The sequence below is a fragment of the Palaemon carinicauda genome, chromosome 11, assembly GCF_036898095.1.
Source record: "Palaemon carinicauda isolate YSFRI2023 chromosome 11, ASM3689809v2, whole genome shotgun sequence".
In the NCBI taxonomy this organism is placed as follows: domain Eukaryota; kingdom Metazoa; phylum Arthropoda; class Malacostraca; order Decapoda; family Palaemonidae; genus Palaemon; species Palaemon carinicauda.
Genome location: NC_090735.1, coordinates 75,373,634 through 75,394,521, shown reverse-complemented (window position 1 = coordinate 75,394,521; position 20,888 = coordinate 75,373,634). Strand labels below are relative to the sequence as shown.

Below are 20,888 nucleotides of genomic sequence, written 5' to 3'. Positions count from 1 at the left end.
CAGGCATGTTGTACAGAAGAGGAAAAAGACAATTTTTGGAGACAGGTGGATCAGGAAATGATAAACAAAGCAAATGAAGAACGGTCAATGATAGTAGGAGACGTAGATGGTCCTGTAGGGAAAAATAGACAGGGCTTGGAAAGAATACATGGAGGATGGGCTTTGGGAGATCAGAATCAAGCTGGTGAAAGGGTTATGGACTTTGCTGTAACCTTTGATATGAGACCAATCAACACTTTCTTCGAAAAATAACCAAAGTATCATACAACGTATAAAAGTGGTGGGCAAGAATCCCAAACTAATTTTGTATTAGGTAGAAGGGTGCGATTAAAATAGATAAGAAACTGTAAAATATTCCTAGGAGAACCTGTGACCCACCAGCATACACTCTTAACAGTAGACTGGGATAGAAAGAGAACAATAAGAGGTAGGCAAGAAATGATTTCAAAGATAAGATGGTGGGAGCTGAAAAAACCAGAATATAGAGACAGATTCAATGAGAGGGTTTTAGTCGAGCTTGGCACCTGGGATTATGAGGATGATGTATATGAAGATTTGGACACAAGGGAGGGTCAAAAGATGATTTACAAGATTGCTAAAGGAAGAAATAAAGCGACCAAAGATATTACCCACATTAAGAAGATAAAGAGTGAGGATGGAGTGGTAATGTGTAGCTCAAGTGATATAAAAGGAAGGTGGAAGCAGTATTTTGAAAGATTGCTAAATGAAGAAAATCCAAGATCTATAATTGCAAATGGAAATCCAAATTTAGGAAGGGTAAGAGATATAGATATAGAAGAAATTAAGGTTGCCCTCAGAAAGATGAAAAATGGGAAAGCTACGGGACCTGATGAGAGCCCAGTGGAAGTCTGGAAATGCTTGGGGGAATTTGGAGTGGATATGCTGTGGGATCTGATGAAAAAAATACACCGGAAAGAATGGATACCCAGAATGTGGAGGAATAGCTTTTTAATACCCAAATTTAAAGAAAAGGGGGATGTACAAAATTGTAATAATTATAGGGTAATTAAACTCCTCCAACATATTATGAAACTTTGGGAAAGGATTAGAGAGCGGAGGATAAGGGAAGAGACAAAGATTGGAGTAGAGCAGTTTGGATTTATGCCAGGCAGAAGCACGATGGATGCAATGTTTGGACTAAGGCAGTTGGAGGAAAAATATAGAGAAGGCCAAAAGGCATTACATATAGTATTTATTGACTTAGAGAAGGTTTATGATAGAGTTCCACGGCAGAAGATATGAAGATGTCTGAGAGAGAGGGGAACACCAGAGAAATAGGTTAGACTAATCAGATATATATATGAAGGAGCAGGCACACAAATGAGAACGAGTGTTGATTTGACTGAGACTTTTAAAGTATGGGTTGGGATCATCAGGGTTCGTCATTAAGCCCCTATTTGTTTAATATAATAATGGATGTAATTACTGAAAGAGCGAGGAAACATTCACCACGGACCATGCTGTTTTCAGATGATATAGTTGTGTGTGATGAAAATAAAGAAGGATTGGAGGGGAAGATGGAGAGATGGAGAGAGGAATTGTAGAGCGGAGGGCTAAAGATCAGTAGAACAAAAACAGAGTATGTGTTGCAACCCACAGAGCAAATTGAATGACATATATTTGCTGGGTGAAATAGTAAAGAGAACAGAAAAATTAAAGTACCTAGGGTCATATGTGTAAGAAACAGCAGAGCTCCAAATGGAAATGAACAATAGAATTCAAGCTGGATGGAATAATTGGAAAAGAGTGTCGGGATTGTTGAGTAATCGGAGGATAAACTTGAAGTTAAAGGGAAAGATACATAAAACTGTAGTGAGACCTGTCTCGACCCATGAAAAAGATCTTTGAGAAGAAAATGGATGTTGCAGAGATGAAAATGCTAAGATGGATGGCTGGGATCAGGAGACTGGATAAGATTAGGAATGACTTGGTAAGGGGAACAACAAGGATTACAGAGGTGTCAAAGAAAATCCAAGAAAAGAGAATCCACTGGTTTAGGCATGTAATGAGGGACCAGGAATATGTTGGGAGGAGGTTGTTGGAGATGGATGTTCCAGGTAGGAGAAGGAGGGGGAGATTAAAGAGAAGATGGATGGAGTGTGTAACAGCAGATATGGAGGAGAAAGATCTCAGTGTAGGACATTGGAGACAGAGAAGATAGATGGAGTGTGTAACAGCAGATATGGAGGAGAAAGATCTCACAATGTAGGACATAGAAGACAGAAGAAATTAGAAACGGCTTTCAAGAAATAGCGAACCTGCATAGCAGGAAAACCTTTAGTCGAAGAAGTGGTTATTGAATATCAACATCATAAATTTTAGCTTATCTTGGAATTGGATTTGAGTGTCTCCCATTGCGATATCTATGTCTTGGTTATGCCTCTAGCTGCTATTCAAAAAATATTCTGATCCCAGCAGAAAGTACAATATTCTATTTTTCGATTGAAATTATTAAAAGGGACGATTATTTAAATATTAAATCTCTAATTCTTACATATAAAGACTACATTGTACTCCATGTGGCCTTTCAGTGACTATATCATTAACTCTTTTAGTACCATATGACGAATATATATCAGGAGAAAACTACTCCCTTCGATGTTATATGATGCAAGTTATATTAGGTAATATTTTTCCAGCTGTAGGTAGAGGATGTAAAGGGTCTATGCATGCTTGTAAATATTGCTTTCGAAGGGGCAGTGTAACTATGACTCGGTAGAATGACTCTGCCAAGACCACAATGAAGAATTTGTGCTTGACTATTGTGTTATAGTGTTTTTGTTCTATCTCCGCCATTTTTTATATTTTTTGACATTTCTTGTTTGTTGGTGAATAGTTTTACTATAGATTAAAAGGGTGTTTGTGGTACCGTGCCAAAGAGCAGGGGTAGCAAGGGCGCTCAATATTGGTAATTCTGGTCTGCATATGTAAGTGGAGGAAATAACATTTCATGGCATAGAGGAAGATATGCTTCAAAAGCATGACTTTATGCAAGTGCTTAAACTTTATGAAATATGTAAGCCTTAGAGGAGATTAAAGATACTGCAAAGGAACTTCTGTCTGAAGAGGAGAAGACAAGGAAGAGAGTGCAAATGAAGAAAGTAGTACTCTAATAAAAAGAAACAAGGATAAATTTTAAGGAAAACTGTCAACAAAAAGGAAAAAGAAAACTGCAAAAAAAATTACACGTGAAAAAATAATCCCGATTGTAAAATAATAAAATAATTGAGCAACGAATATTTGGAACATCATGGATGGAAACTGATGAAGACCAAGATATTGAAAAAATATAGTTTTCTCTGGACTTCCTTTGGCTCGAGGTAATCCCACAGCCGCAGGTTAAATGGGCCGCAAAGAAAACAAGGATCACGATGAAGACAAAGATATGAAAGGATATAGTTTTCTCCGGGCTTCCTTTGGCTCGAGACAATGCCACAGTCACAGTTCAAGAGGGCAGTCTGCACCTCTGAGTCCCAACACAATCTACTTGGACTGTGTGGTAAAGATGAAAATGACGGGTGAACCGAAGATAAAACACCACCACATTTTTTTACTACTACCCTGGATATGACGGGGCCCATGGACTTTTACAATTATTTTTGTGACCAAAATGTTCTTTATTTCATATAGTAACCACAGGGATTAACCAGCCTAAGGTGTTAAACTTGACTCTTACAGAACTGGGTTGAATAAATCTGAGACATGATACATATATATATATATATATATATATATATATATATATATATATATATATATATATATATATATATATATATATATATATATATATATATATATATATATATATATATATATATATATATATATATATCCAATTGGTATAAAATCTACGAAGAATAGAAATCTATATTATTTTTATGATATCATTATTATTATTACTTACTAAGCTACAACCCTACTTGGAAAAGCAGGATGCTATAAGCCGAGGGGCTCCAACAGGGAAAATAGCTCAGTGAGGAAAGGAAAAAAGGAAAATAAAATATCTTAAGAAGAGTAACAACAATAAATATCTCCTATATAAACTATAAAAACTTTAACAAAACAAGAGGAAGAGAAATAAGATAGGAGAGTGTGCTCGAGTGTACCCTCAAGCAAGAGAACTCTAACCCAAGACAGTGGAAGGCCATGGTACAGAGGCTATGACACTATTCAAGACTAGAGAACAGTGGTTTGATTTTGGAGTGTCCTTCTCCTAGAAGAGCTGCTTACCATAGCTAAAGAGTCTTCTACCCTTACCAAGAGGAAAGTGGCCGCTGAACAATTACAGTGCAGTAACCCCTTGAGTGATATTCTATCTACTAAAAGTGTTTCATAAAAATTCTAAAATGGCTTGAGTTATTTTGTCTTACTGGTCTAATGAATCTCAAGGAGAAAAATTTGGTTTAATTTGTTCCAATTTATTAATCAAATATTTATAATTCCACATAGTTTGTTATGTTGTTGAATATAATACTTTCCTGTGATTACAAGGTCCTTACTGGGGGAGTTTAATGACAAGTTGTAAATTCAAGGCTGATTTACCAGACATCTGTTTTTTCATTACCAACAACTCAAATATATTTCAATATTTACCCATTGAGAATATAATTTTTAAGGAGATTTTTAATTCATAATGCCAGATGCTTCTTATGTGGGCAACCTTTGAAGGATTCTATGGACTTTCTAGAATCAAACTAAATTACAAATTTAAAATTAACCATTTCTTCAATTGTTTTAACAGTGTCATTTGCTAGTAAAATCGCAGAGTTCAAATATTGATGCTTTTCTAGGTTATGCGAACTGACTTGTTTTATATGAGAATACTACAGCAAACCCAGCATCCATGAAAGATTTAGAGCCATTTCATAGCACAGAGAGGTCTTTCTCTTCAATATGCTTCAAGGCAGGTTGTTTATGGTGAATCGAAGTAAAATTATATATTTTTGATAAACAGAATGGATGGATGCATATTTTTGTTTTCTTCAAGATCCAAGGTGGAGAAAAAACAGATATTTGAATAAAATTCATAAGGATGTTTCTAGATCGTAATAGCCTATTTGCCCTAACTTGGAATGAGGTAAACGACTTCTTACAAATATATCACTTAGGTTGAAGAACTTTGTTGGAGAATTAGGGGATAGCCCCTTTAAAACATTTCGCATTGCAACAAAATTACGATGCAGGAAAAAAGCTGACTCCTATTTCACATAGAACCGAGACATATGGGGAAGATCTAAAAATCTCCACTACAGTTTAAGGTTCCCAAAGTGTGTATTTGACCTAAAAGCTTCAAATTAGCTTCAGATCCCGATCCATATATTGGGCTACCATAATATATTTTCGATATGACTAATGCTTTATAGATCATCAGTATGAGATAATTTCATCATTTGGTTGTAAGCATTAGTTCATTTAGATTTGATATATGATACAAATGCTCTCCAATTGAGGTGAATATCGAATATTAGTCCCAAATATTTTACCTTATCTTCGTGTAGCCTAACTATTGTCTTGATTATGCTTCCATATCCATATGCTATTTTTGTAAAACATTATTTCTCGAGTTTTTATTCTGTAGTGGAATCTAAACCCAACAGATGCAGCCCAAAGGTATAATCTTTAAGTGACTTTATTAACAATTCTTTGTAAGTGAAGTTTATTTGAAGAGTGCAAAATCATCCACACAAATCCAACTTTGTGCTCCTTGTAGTACACCATAACCAAGGTTGAAAAATTCAGAATATATATTGTCTGTAGAGGTTTTGGAATATTCTTCCACCAATAAAATTTCTAATCAAAATAGGAAAGTGTCCTCAAAATGATTATGATCTAAGGATTTTAGTAGTGTATGCCTCCAAGTAGTATCATACGCATTCTCTATGTGATAAAAATCTCTTTCAAACGTATGTAATTTTTCAAATGTCAAAGAGTCCAAGGAGGATCATTCTGTTTTGAGCCGAATTGCAAAGCTGATAAAATGTTACTATTGCGCAATATCAAATTAATTTTACAATTTACAATTTTTTCTTGTGTTTTGCAAACACATTTGGTCAGCAATTTTTCACTTTGTTCTGGATTAATGGGATCTTTTCCTGGCTTAGCTATTGCTACTACATATTACCAAGTTTTAGGAGATAAATGTTTGGTCTAAAAATGATTATAAAACCCTAAATAAGATAGGGGCTCCATTTCTTATCATATCACACGTTATATCTTTACCAGAGTAGTCCGTAGAACTACAATTTGATAATGGAAATTTTATCTCCTCTTAAGTATATCTTTCATTGTATTAGATATCTTCCACATCGAAATTCAATACAATTATTTTTTCTCTACTTTCCATTGATAAAAATGGGTATACAAAATATTAACACCGATTAGTTTTTCAGTATTTACCCATTTAAATTGAGATTTGTATTCCAACGTGAACTAGTGAGCCTTTATGTATATCTCACAGTTTTTGTTATAGGAACCATTAATTTTTCTAGATTTCTGTCAAACCTTCTACATTGAAAAAAAATTTCTGATATGCTAGATATATATATATTCATGTCATAAAATTATTCTGCTTTTTATTACTTAATTTCTAAATTCAGACAAAACTTTACCATGACATGGGTTCAATCAATTAACTTCTACGGCTATATCCTCGAGGTTCTTTATTGTATTTCCTAACATTAGAAACCATTTGGCCTTTTTATTTAACTTTTTTATTCAAGGTTTCTAATTACTTCAACTTAACTGTTTTTTTTTCCATTATAATGGTTAACATGTCTGATCACCAAAGGACCAAGTGCTTAAATGCTCAGAAATTAGTCGGAGGCATAGATTTATCAGCTGCTCATGTGATGAAGTTTACGAAGAAACCTTTTGTTTAATAAAGATCTTGAGAATGATTAAATTGAGCACTTGACCTGTATAAACCTTAAATCTACCTCAACTAGATAAGTTTTATTTGTATTCTACCTTGGTTATTAAAATAGGAGAATGGTCACTGCTATAAAGGTCGTCTTTGACGTTCCACTCAAACCTATCAATAATATTTATTACTGATCCATATGTTCTAATAAATAGAGGCTATAATCATAGCTGGATTCATTTGTATCAACAGCAGCACAATTTGTGCCTCACAGGGGTCCGTGGGCATTGAAGTATCCAATTAATAAGAAAAAAAATTGTCTTGCATATCTGCGATTCTTTGGGTAACATTTGCAAATTATAGTTCCAAGAGGGTTTATTTTAAATGTAAATAATAAGTATTCGGATGTAATTTAATTTCAGATAATTGGATTTCTGAACCTAAATAACATAGCATCCTAAGTTACATTCTTATAAATACAGATAGCAATTCCTAATGTATAAGAAGAAACTGAGCTAAATCCTCCTACGCCTATTGACGCAAAGGGCCTCGGTTAGACTTCAAAAGTTGTCTCTATCTTGAGCTTTTAGTTGAATACTTCTCCATTCATTATCTCCTACTCTGCGCTTCACAGTGCTCAGCCACGTAGGCCTGGTTCTTCCAACTCTTCTAGTGCCTTGTGGAGCCCAAATGAACTGAACAAGAATGTAATTTCAAACTGAAGGAACAGTATTATTAGTACGGTGTAAGAATAAAGCAATGGAAGTTATAAATTTTCATTAGTCTTTGAATTTCTCCTATACGTAAACTGGTTTTAAGACCATTAATATTCCATTGAATTATGTATGGATGGAATATTGGGGCAATGCAGATGGATTTATACTCTCCCGTGTTATTTCTGCTTATTACGCTGGGGTTAAGTTTCTGTTCTAAAAGTGCTAGCTTTGATTTTTCATTAGGCGATCTATAATGTGGTAGCCAGGAAAGCTTATGGTAACTTTGCTAACATTAAAGAAGTATTAAAAAAGGAATATCTATTCATAATATAGATAAGACAAAAGGAAAATTGTTCCTTATATTTGTTAAAAGATCTACAATCAATTATTAGCAACAACTGTTTGTTTCTTGTTTTATGACTTTAAGAATACATTCAATAGAATATTTGAAGGTAACTGTTCTACAAAGTGCCATACGCTTTAGTAATGCACCAGTAACTAACCATATCAGGTTAAAAGAATTATTGTCTGTTCTGCTTTGAAATGTATTTCATGTGTTAAAATTACTTTTCACCTTGATAACAGTATTTTTTTTTTTTTCACATAAAAGCAACTGAGGAAAACACATACCTTTTGCTCCCAGGTGTTCACAACTTTCAGTACCTGCAACAAAATTTTCAAGTCAGTTATGCTATGCAGTAAATGATTACTACTATAAATTTTGCTATTAGAAAACCAAACAGCAGTAATTGGATGAATATTCACTTTTAGAAAAATCATTATGAAAAAAATTGAAAAAAAAAACAACAACAAAAAAACGAGTTGGCCGTCCAATAACAAATTAAATTTCTTATGCAAATCATAAATCTGAAACCCTTTGCATATACTGAATCAAAATTTTATAAACAGAGAAGACATTTGTCCACAGAAAACACTTAAAGATAAAATTAAGTTGTAAAGCTGCATTGGATTTAGAGAATAAGATATAAGGATAACATCATGAAACATGTTACAGAGAGTTTTATTATGAATTATCTACTGTGATGTGAGTTAAGGGAGGGTAAGTGTAAAGAGTGGATGAAAAAGAGCGAGCAAAGGAAGTGGAAATTAACGGTCTTGTTAGTCTCATCCGCCACCGTAGTGGGGAAGCGAGATTTTGGCGTAGGAGCTGGTGAGAATTAGAGTGTAGTTATATCTGAGAGTAGTGGGTGGGAGTGTGTGGATAGGGAAAATGCCATATTTAGGCAGTTGGATTAGAGAGTTGTGGCAACCCGACTTGAGTCAAACCTGGGAATCCTACGTCAATACTTGGAATTCTCACGTGGCTTTCTCCGAGTAGAGTGACTCTAGGTGGTTAAGACAAGGAAAACATCACAAGCTATCCAGGCCTATACCATGACAGAACAAGTAAAACTTGGTGGGTATGTGGAAAGAGCATATTTTGGTTGCCCAAGGAAAAGCAGATGGCTATACTCTATGTACCCTATTATTATTATTATTACTAATATTATTATTATTATCATTATTAGCTAAGCTACAACCCTAATTGGATAAGCAAGATGCTATAAGCCTAAGGGCTCCAACAGGGAAAAATAGCCTAGTAAGGAAAGGAAATAAGGAAATAAATAAACGATATGAGAAGTAATTAACAATTAATAAAATATTTCAAAAACAGTAACAACATCAAAACAGATATTTCATACAAAAGCTATAAAAAGACTTGTCAGCCTTTTCATCAAAAAAACATTTGTTGCAAGTTTGAACTTTTGAAGTTACCGATTCAACTAACCAATTAGGAAGATCATTCCACAACTTGATCACAGCTGGAATTAAATTTCGAGAATACTGTGTAGTATTGAGGTTCATGATGGAGAAGGCCTGACTATTAGAATTAACAGCATGCATAGTACTATGAACAAGATGGAACTGCCCAGGAAGATATGAATGTAAAGGATGATCAGAATTATGAAAAATCTTATGCAACATACATAACGAACTAATTGAATAGGCGCTTAAGCCTTGTTCCTCATTTAAGTTTGGTGGCAAAACAGGGATTTTAGGCTTTGGTGTTTTTGTTGTGCATGCAAAATTTCATTGGTGATTCTGGTAGAACAGACCATACAGAACCTAATCTGTGTGATGCCATTCTGTCATCCTTGACCCATTTTTTTACAGGCAAAATCCAAATTGGCTACCGCTAAAATTACCGAAACCTGATTTTGGCCTATAGCTTAAAAAAAAATTAACAGAAATCTGATTTTGGTGTCTAGTCATGTGTTTTAAGGATTTGAAAATCCATAAGAACACACCAACAAGCTCTTTTTCTCCTCCCTGAACCAAAACTCTGAATGTCTCTGATTTCTTAAATTACAAAAGTGATAACATTGCCAAAATTTGATGCCTACCAACATAAGGCTTAAGCCAACAGGTGGAACAGATTGTTTTATTCACTCGCTTAAGGCCCCGAGCTAACAGGAAAACAACACATTTACATATTAATATTAACACACCAAATCCTTCGAACAATAATGGGAGTAGAAGTCAAAATAAATCCACATATCATCAGCACCTTATATGGAAAAATTATAGTATATTCAAATATACCAGCATACTGTCATCAATATTTCATTGTGTGCAATAAGGACAGACACTTTATATATAAACATATCAACATATAATCATGGACACTTGCGATCTGCTGGACGGAAGATCGAGTCCCACTCAAACTCAACAGTTTCTTGTAATGTTTGCAACATCACCATCCTTGTGAGCTAAAGATTGGGTTTTGAAGAGCCTGCAGAACTACCTGCTGAGTCATAAGAAGCCATTGCCTGGCTTTGGGTGGAGTGGGAGCTTGGGCGCTGATCATATCTATATATGGTTAGTCTCTAGGGCATTGTCCTGTCTCTACGACATTGTCAATGTCCCTTGCCTCTGCTATTCACCAGTAACCTTCAAACCTTTGAACAAGGCGACAACATTGTACGCAAACCACATATCATTATCAACACTTCATCTTGAAAAAAAGAACGGCAACATTATGCGTCATATCCACATATGATCATCAGTAATTTGATATCTTAAAAGTCACTCGTCTTCATCGGATTCCTCACTGGATAGGGCAGATGATTTGTTTTGTGCATTACAACTGAACAGTCTTCTGCGCTGTGACATCCACAGAAAACTGAGTATGACAGTCTTGCTGCAGAACAACTGTACCTGGCTGTTGCACATGGTCGAGCTGAACTTCAGCCACACCTGAACATCTAGCGTACCTCATTAGGCACACATATGACACCTGGAGGTAAAGGCAATGGAATGGTACCAATATGTTGGAGGCCTCATCTTTTGTCCCTCTGTGATTATTCAAATACTGGTGGTTCAGCTTCCAGTGTTGCTCACCATATTGCTGCTTGCACGTGTGCTCTAACTCGGTGAATGCCTCAGTGGTCGGTAGAAGGGTCTTAAGCCATGGTGCTGCAGTGAGCTTTTTGCTTGCCCTCTTCTGTGATCAAACATCATAGCGAATTGTCGTCTTGACAAACAGCAAGGAACGGTGTCGCTTCCAAGATGACATCTGATAAATATGCATATAAGTGACCCAAGGTTTTCAGTTGGTAGCTCTCCATCAAGGATTTTACAATCATATCTTTGCCTATCACCCGCAGGTATGAAACATTGTCACACTCTGAGATGACATGTGCTGCCCAGGCCTTGGAGACAAAGTCTGGACACATCTAGGCTGTGGCCCTGATATCAACTAATGCCCTGCCATGGCTGGTTTCTACCATAAGAAGATCACAAATGAGTGATTCCAAGTTAAAGAAGTGAAGTAACAATACAAACACATCATTGCCATCACAAATTACTCAAATACTTTGAGCTCCTATCAAGGCTATATGAACCATTTGCTGGACAATCAGAACATTAGCTTCCTCATGGGTAGTGCAGAGGTCGTGTTGCAGAGTCAATTTTTAATCGGACACCTATTATGAGTTGGATCTTGCCCAGTTAAGATCAGATGCTTCTCGGCCACCAGTTCTACATGGTCCTTGATATAAGTGCATATCAACTTGATCAACTGCACATTCAGGACGGCTTTTTGAATAGGAAGAGGTGTATGCAGGTCCATTTTGGGTTGGCAGCTTGCCTTCTTGGCAGTGCATATTGTGCATATTACATTCTTTATAATGTACTGTTCTCATAGTATTTGTCAAACACCAAGTATGTATCACATGACTTCAACCTTTTGTTCACATAAGAAAGCAGATTCAAGACAATGTCCTCTACTGTTCCTTGGGTTGGCCACTGAATCACCCATAGTACTGCACAACCATCGTTAATGAACATATCAAAACTGGAGGAAAATCGATCGGATGACTCTACTTGGAGTTTCTTTTTCATAATTGACATTATCTGTGTGATGTGCATGTCACTGACATCGTTTGGTGAATGGTTCTTCTGTCAACTTAGTCAGCCTTGTAACAAGGATTTTATGAGAGTTTGTGAGGTGTAGCCTACATTGAAGCACAGTTTCTATGTACAAACAAGGACCTTGAAGTATCTTGTAATACGGACGCTAATGTAGCATGCAACCAGTCTCCCCTGCGTTTACTAGCATCTACGATGGAATTGAGTCTGTCAGGTCCTGCAACATTTAGATGTGTTTCACTATCACTACAATTCACGTAACTTTTCAGAAGGCAAGAGGTGTTAAGCTGTGGTGCAGAATCCATCTTGTTTGACTGCCTGCAAAAACAGGTGCACCATCAACAAGCTAATTCTTAAAAGGAAACAAATAGATATATTGATATGTTATTAGGGTCTCAACAATAATGCAATGTCAGCAGGATTAGTACACCAGTATGTTAGATATACATGTAGAAAATCCCAATGTGCGAGTATGTGTAAAAGAAACACAGACCAAGACAATCATAGTAACTAATTTACTATATTTTTTTTGCCTGAATTGGTATATACGACAGTATTGGGTGACCATGTGTAGATATTGGTAAAGGAAATATGAAATGTCCAATTGCTCTGTTGTTCTTATACTAAGACCAGAAACACTGTTTCTGTTAAGGTCCAACTCATTTCAATATATACACATAATATAGTCCTACATGAGTGTATCACATGTACGTCAAAATATGCCCTTCTAAGAGGTGGTGAAAAAGGACACCAGATAGAGCTTATTAATGTGTTCTAATGGATTCCCAGACCTTTAAAACATGTGACTAGACCCCAAAATCAGATCTCTATGTCAATTTTTGGCAAAGCAATAAACTAAAATTGGGTTTCGGTGGCGGCCATTTTGAATATTGGCTATAAAGAATTGCTCGTCGATGACAGAGTGTTCTGCCCGTATTACTAATGAAACGTATGTACACCAAAACACAATTAAGACATTCTGCCACAGGACTATTTGTAAATGCCGTTGATTGGCGATTAAAATGTTTGAGGAATTGTTGATAATAATAATAATAATAACAATAATAATAGCAGTAGTAGTGAAGGTTTGTTTTACTTGATAATAATGTTAAGCATTTGATAAAATACAAATGAAGTCAAGGTACTACAAGGTGTGTGTGTGTTAAACAGGTTGACTATAGTGTCCAAGTCAAGTTTAAACCTCATTTAATCTATGCTGTTTGTGGATCACGGGGTAAACTAAAGCAAATGAACCTACCATTTTGCACAATAAGGAAACACTGTTTTGAGGGGCTGCATATATCTCCAAACGTCACATAAGCGGTAATATGTTTAAAGTTACTGGGATTCAGTGAGAAGGTAAAATAGTCCATAGAAGAGCCACATATCCATTTGGCAGATGCTTCAATCATGATTGCTTACACCTGCCAGACTTTCATAGACACCAGGCAGCCACTGCGCCTAATATGCCAGCTGATGTCACCTGTGCAATTCCAATGATATTCACAGTAGAGTAACTTATACAATTCTTATTAAAGAATACATTGTGAAGAATTTCCTTTACTCTTCATTTTGTATTTGGTTGTTGCTATGGCTAATGCAGTGTAGTTAAACCCGATACTTTTGTTTCTGAGCTTTATGTTTTACTTCTATCGAGACATGGGTGAACTACGCTAAATTGGTTGTTGGTAACTACGCCATGTTTTCGTTACATCACGGCTGTAGAAGCGAGACACAAAGGATATACACTGTGTATGCTGGGTCTCTCCTTAAACTATGTGTTTCAAGATGAATTATTACACTGGTTTTCAATACAATTTTAGTATTGCAGACTTGAAAGCATCTTATCTTTATCTCACTACCAATTCAGGTCAGATTAATTTAAGGATGTTTTGCCCATTGCACCTGCCCTAAGCAAACTACTCTTTACAATTATTCATTTTGGTATGCCAGAATAAATAGGATTATTATCCCTATGAGTTTTAAGATAGCTCTCTGTATTTTAAACCAAGTCCTGTCATAACTTCACAAATATAATGCCCTGCCCGAAAGTCCCACTATGGCACCTCAACTGAACAAGATTCACCTGTCTGAAGTTGACCCCAGGTGAACTGATTTGAACTGGCAGGAAAGGTCGACATTCCCCTATCAAGTTAAGTCTAGCTACCCCCAAGAAAAGTGTTACTTTCTTGCAGTACTAACAGAGGAGGATGGGCGAGTCCCGGTGTCGTGACAGCAAGAAAGAGGGGACAGATGACCCTGGCAGCTGTGCCATTGATTCTGATCGGCCAAGAATCGAGGAACACAGAGGGGTGGGCCAGGCAGCTCAAAGGTGCAAGCTATAACAACGGGTATTTTCTGGACAAAGGGATATCCCATTAAATACTGGAGGGAGAAGTGTAGGTAATGTGAGCCCACAGTAAAATTCCCCAATTTTAGATTTGAATAATCTTTTACACTATTCAGGTCTGGCTTGCTTTTTACACAATTCAGGCCGAATTCGCGGGATTTTTGCATAAAATTTTGAACATGTTTGTTCTCTAGAAATTAATCAAGTGTCGGGTCATGGGACCATGTGTCAGGCCCCATTTATTCATGTAGTGTTGTAACAGACCTCATGCCTTCATATAACTGATCAACCAGTTTTATTTTGCTGAGATTTTTGCATTTATTCTATGATTCAGTTTATTTGGTTTTGCACATGTATAGATGTCTCTTTTAGTGGCTATTTAGTTCGGATAGTTATACCGAGGTATTGAAGAGAGTAAGTTAATCTGAAGAACATAGGTGATATTAGCGAGTGCATGCTTTATTCTTTCTTGTTCTTCCAAGGTGAATATCCTTATTTTAACTTTACTACAACACATCACTGCTCCCATCTATTGCAATAGTAAATTTCCTGTCCAGCATCTCACTAGGGTATTTAGGACGAATCTGAAATAGAACCTAAGACTGAGATGGCTTTAGTAATGTTAAAGCTAAAGTAGATGATAACAATTACTTAGTCACATGTGGAGGTTTTAGGTCTCTGAACAGATAATGAACCTTTATGCTTAAAGTGAGGGTTTGTGAACTGCATCACCAAAGCTACTGACAGGGTGTTGTGCCCTTGAGTGTTAGTGCTCCTATCCTCCATTGATAATTCTTTGTTGCCTGCTGTAGGGAGACATTCCTGGAACAGCATTTAGTTCCTGCTCAGATTCAATCAAAATAATTTCTCCACATACATAACAGTAACTACAGGTATGTGCATTTGCTATTTTGATTGATCAACACTATTTGTCCACTAGTCCAGTTTAGTTCTAATTATACTTGCAATTCCCCTCCCTATCTCTCAATGGCTCACAATCATTACATAACAGTTGACCACATGTTTATGTGTGACGATTTATGGTTTCAATAGCTCTCAGCTATTAAAGATTGTTGCTGCGAGAAAGAAATATTTGATAGCTATAAATGAGTAAAGGAAAATATAATTCTGTTTTGACAGTAGTGAGTCTGCCAGATATGAATGAGGTAGCTTACACAATAAATATGGTCACTGGTTTGACCATTTTCGTTTATTACCCTCAAAGTTATATTTCTATATACGTTACTACTGCATACAAGAATATGAGTGGCATAAGAGGGAAAATGGAGTATATCCCAATTGAGTTCATGCAATAATTATTACCTCACTCACGAGCCCATATAAAACTCACTGTCGGAGTTGACTGATGAAATAAATATGTATAAAGACATCTTTGTTACCATTACCCATATATGGTAGTACGCACTTCGTATTACATTTCACAATAAATTAAAGTAACTCAATATGGGGGTGTGAAAATTGTACAAGAACTTGGGTCAACCTTACTGTCACAATCAGCTGACATGGTACTACGAAATACTACTGTCGTCGGTTTGGCTCTTCGTCAGCGCATGTCACCTCCCCTCTATACGACAGTTTCTTTGTACAATATATCAGTTATGTAACGAATGTGACATTATTCAGCCTTATCAAATAGTACTCCCATAATTGTGGAGCAGAATGTTGGAGGTCCTTTGTTTCAATTTATTTGTGGATCATACAGAAATATAGCAATAAGGAATATGTTTTATCTGTTACGATATATATACCGTATGTTTTTCCGCATGCTTATGATATTTTACCATCTTTGATGTTTGTAGTTACATTACATTGCAAACATTTATACGTGAGATGGCATGAATATAAACTTCTGTGCCAGAGAACGAGTATAGACTTCAAAAGATTGAGGATATCCACATTAAAGATTAGTGAATATTTCATCTTAAGAAAATGGAACCATAAAACATTCTATACAGACATCAAATTCAGAGCCGTAGAAATTTTACCTGCGAGCTTTGAAGGGTAATAATGAGCAATGAATGGTGAATTGAAAAATAAGAGAGAGGTAGCTAAAATAAGCCAATGAAGCAAAAACAATAGGAAACATTTATTACTATAAAGTATGAAGATAAAATCCCTCACAATTATTATAGATGATAATGACAATGAACAGATAACAAACTTGGCATTGACTGCTCCACCAACTTGACAGAAATTTACCTTGGACCAACGGAACTGGAAAAGTTCCGTTTAACTGATACTTTATGTGGCAATTACTGCTACATTATCTTAATTGAAGTTTACCATGAGCTCATGGAACCAAGGCAGTGACATTTAAACATTCTGGTTTAGTGTGTGGCTATATATATATATATATATATATACATATACATGCACACACATATACAGTTTATATATATATATATATATATATATAATAATGTATGTATATATATGCATATACATATATATATATATATATATATATTTACATATAAATATATGACATATGTATATATATACACACACACACATATATATATATATATATATACATGCATATATATATATATATATATACATGTATATATATATATATATATATACATGTATATATACATACATATATATATATATATATATATATTTATATTTATATACAGTGGAACCTCTACATACGATCTTAATTCATTCCAGGACCTGCTTCGTATGTTAAAACAATCATATGTTGGAGCAAATATTCCCATAAGAATACACTATAATTTGTATAATTTGTTCTACACCTCAAAAACCTATGATAACTCCTTAACAAATTACTGCACATAATTACACATAACAATAATATAATTGCATTATATAAGAGACGTAAAAAAGAATAATTATAAAGGAAATAATAAATAAAAAAGGGGTTTTTATTGTCACTTTACCTTAGAGACAGGCCAATGTAGGTGTAGGCTTTGCTACACAGGAGGAGACAGACGGTCGGCGAGGAGGTAGAGATGGTGACTATGATAACATACCATAACTTACTCTAATTTGCACTACGAGAACTTTAACCTAACGTAGCTTATTTATTTATTTTAACTTTTATATTTCTTTTACATACTTTTTTTCTTTTCAATTTTTAATTTTCATCACTTTCATTCAATTCAATCTTAGTTTTCAATGCTTCACTTTGATCCCCTTCGATGGTTTGACTGCTTTAATGGCTTCCTTCTGCTGATGATCATCGAGATCGTAGACATATTCTGGCCATATTGTTTAGCCAGATCACTCACACAGACACCACGCTCATTTTTTTCTTTAATTTCTTGCTTCAATTCTAATGAAAGCATTGCCTTCTTCCTTTTCTCACCACTACTAATACCTGTACCGAAACTAAGCTTAGAACCCATGATTATATGTAACATCAAAAATGAAAAGTGAGAAAAGGAAGATATTAACCCTGGATAGGTACGATCCTCAGACACCCCTTTAAGGGTATACTCGGACGCGCGCGACCCCGACGCCAAAAAAAAAAATTCTTGAAAAATCAGTTTTTGCAGTAACCTCCTTTTTTCTTATGTCAAAAAAAAACTTCAATGAATGCTTAAAACAACTGTAAAGATAAATACTACTCATCTGCAGAAAAAATATTTATTATAAATATTTTAAAAAATTAAGTAAAATTTTGGATGAAGTCAGACCCATGGAGGTGAAGATCTGAAATGAGAAAAAAAGGGTAACTTTTTTGGGCCAAAAAAATTTGTCCAAATTTCATGAATTTTGTTGGGTACCCAAATGAAATAGGAAGTGGCTAATTTTTTTAGGGAATAAACATATGTTATCCTAAAATAGAAATATGTAAAAAAATCTTCATTATTTTGTAAATTACATTTATATCAGGGGCCATATCTAAAGGTAATTTTTTGAGTACTTAGAAATTTCGTAAAAAAAATACATATATTTAATATATAATATGATATTTATGCAGGTAAAAATATACCAAAATATCACAAATTCTATAGGGAACAAGAATATATATAGATAGGGCAACTTACGCTTCGGATATGTCCACAAAATGGCCGCCAACCACACTGACTCAGACTCCCTAATCTGCCACTTGAAATGTAGGAAGGGTATGTCAATTTCAAGGTGTTATTTACTAATCTAATTATTCTTGGATATGCATAAAAATTGTATGGTGGGTTGCTGGATAATTGTCGATTATTTTACGACTATAAAATTGAGATTCTAACCCCAAAAAAATTTTTTTGAAGGGAAATAAAATCGAAAAAAAAAATGTAAAACAATATAATATTTTAGCTAAAAAAATTTGATGATATTCAATCAAAAAAGAAGTAAACAAAATTTTCCGACAAATAAACATCTAGAGGAATCATTACTCTGTGATAGTTCCTTAGTACGTAGTAATTTTGAAAGAAATGGGAAGAAAAACTAAAAAGTGGCAATCGCAGGAAAATCGAACACATACCTATATATACGCCATATCTGGCTAAAAATAAAGATAGGCATGGGTAGCCAGATCATATAGAAACACTTTCCAACACTATAAAAATACAAGTTTTGCGACACTACTTGCCAATTCCATACGGTAACATGACTAAGCAAAAAAATGCAAAACAAATAAAAAAGGGCACTTGCGGAAAAATGGCCAACATTCTAATATACGGCATTTCAGAAAAAAAAAAATTTCAGCCACGTACTAGGCAAACCATCAAGGCACATTTTCCGACAAATAAACATCTAAATGAATCAGTACTCTGTGATAGTTCCTTAGTACGTAGTAATTTTGAAAGAAATGGGAAAAAAACGAAAAAATGGCAATCACCGGAAAATCGAACACATACCTATATATACGCCATATCTGGCTAAAAAAAAAAAGATAGGCATTGGCAGCCAGATCATCTAGAAACACTTTCCAACACTATAAAAATATAAGTTTTGCGACACTTCTTGGCAATTCCTTACGGTAACATGACTAAGTAAAAAAATGATAAACAAATAAAAAGGGGCACTCGCGGAAAAATGGCCAATATTTTATGATACGCATTTCAGAAAAAAAAATTTCAGCCACGTGCTAGGCAAACCATCAAGGCACATTTTCCGACAAATAAACATCTAAATGAATCATTACTCTGTGATAGTTCCTTAGTACGTAGTAATTTTGAAAGAAATGGGAAAAAAACGAAAAAAATGGCAATCACAGGAAAATCGAACACATACCTATATATACGCTATATCTGGCTAAAAGAAAAATAGGCATGGGTAGCCAGATCATCTAGAAACACTTTCCAACACTATAAAAATATCAGTTTTGCGACACTACTTGCCAATTCCTTACGGTAACATGACTAAGCAAAAAAAATGCAAAACAAATAAAAAGGGGGGACTCGCGGAAAAATGCCCAACATTCTAATATACGGCATCTCAGATAAAAAAAAAGACATGCACGTGTTAGCCCAACCATCAAGGCACACTTTCTAACACATAAACATGAAAAAAAAATCAATAATATACGGCAATTCCTTACTACGTAGTAAATTTTTACAAATATTGAAAAAAAACAGAAATTGGCAACCGCAGTTAAATACCCAATATACCAATAACTACGTCGTATCTGACAAAAACAAAGTCCACGCATGGGGTAGCCCAAATCATCTAGACACACTTTCCAACACTAAAAAAGCAAAAGTTTTACGACACTATTTGGCAATATTTTACGGAAAAATTACTTGGCAAAAAAATGAAAAAAAATGAAAAAGGGGCACTCGCGGGTAAAAGGCCCAACATTCTAATATACGGCATCTCAGATAAAAAAAAAAAAATGCACGTGTTAGCCAAACCATCAAGGCACACTTTCTAACACATAAACATGAAAAAAAAAATCAATAATATACGGCAATTCCTTACTACGTAGTAAATTTTTACAAATATTGAAAAAAAAAACAGAAATTGGCAACCGCAGTTAAATACCCAATATACCAATAACTACGTCGTATATGACAAAAACAAAGTCACGCATGGGTAGCCAGATCATCTAGACCACACTTTCCAACACTAAAAAAGCAAAAGTTTTATGACACTATTTGGCAATATCTTACGGAAAAATGACTTGGCAAAAAAATGAAAAAAAAATGAAAAAGGGGCACTAGCGGTAAAATGGTCCCTCGTGGTGATGAACGAAATTTTAACTAAAAAAAAAAATCATGCACATGGTAGCAAAACAATCCACCAAGACTTTCCACAACTGATAACCTATACAAGTTGCACCATTCTACGACAATTTCATAATATGTAATAACTTTGATAATTATGCAAATTACCTTAGAAGGGTAAACTCGGTCGCGCTCGACCCCGATGCGTCTCAGAAATCGGGGGGAAGGAGTACAGCTACAGCAATGCACATCTGGATACTACTAGAGCGTGTAGGCGAGACACCTACTGCAGGTCGATCACCCAAAAATTCAGTCACGGGGGTGAGTCACGTGAGAAAAACCTCTTTTTT

At 35.1% G+C, this 20,888-nt stretch overlaps 1 protein-coding gene across 3 annotated transcripts in view; it reads right to left on the bottom strand.

Annotated features, from left to right (window-relative positions):
- Nucleotides 1-20,888, bottom strand: part of LOC137650072 (adenine DNA glycosylase-like) — a 476,996-nt gene that overhangs the window by 20,757 nt on the left and 435,351 nt on the right. For 2 of the 3 annotated variants that reach the window (XM_068383131.1, XM_068383130.1), the window contains exon 11: nucleotides 8,230-8,262. The exons of the other annotated variant lie outside the window; for it this stretch is intronic. In XM_068383131.1, the coding sequence (XP_068239232.1) occupies nucleotides 8,230-8,262 (33 nt within the window). The remainder of the gene's footprint in view (nucleotides 1-8,229; nucleotides 8,263-20,888) is intronic. 3 annotated transcript variants of the gene reach the window in all.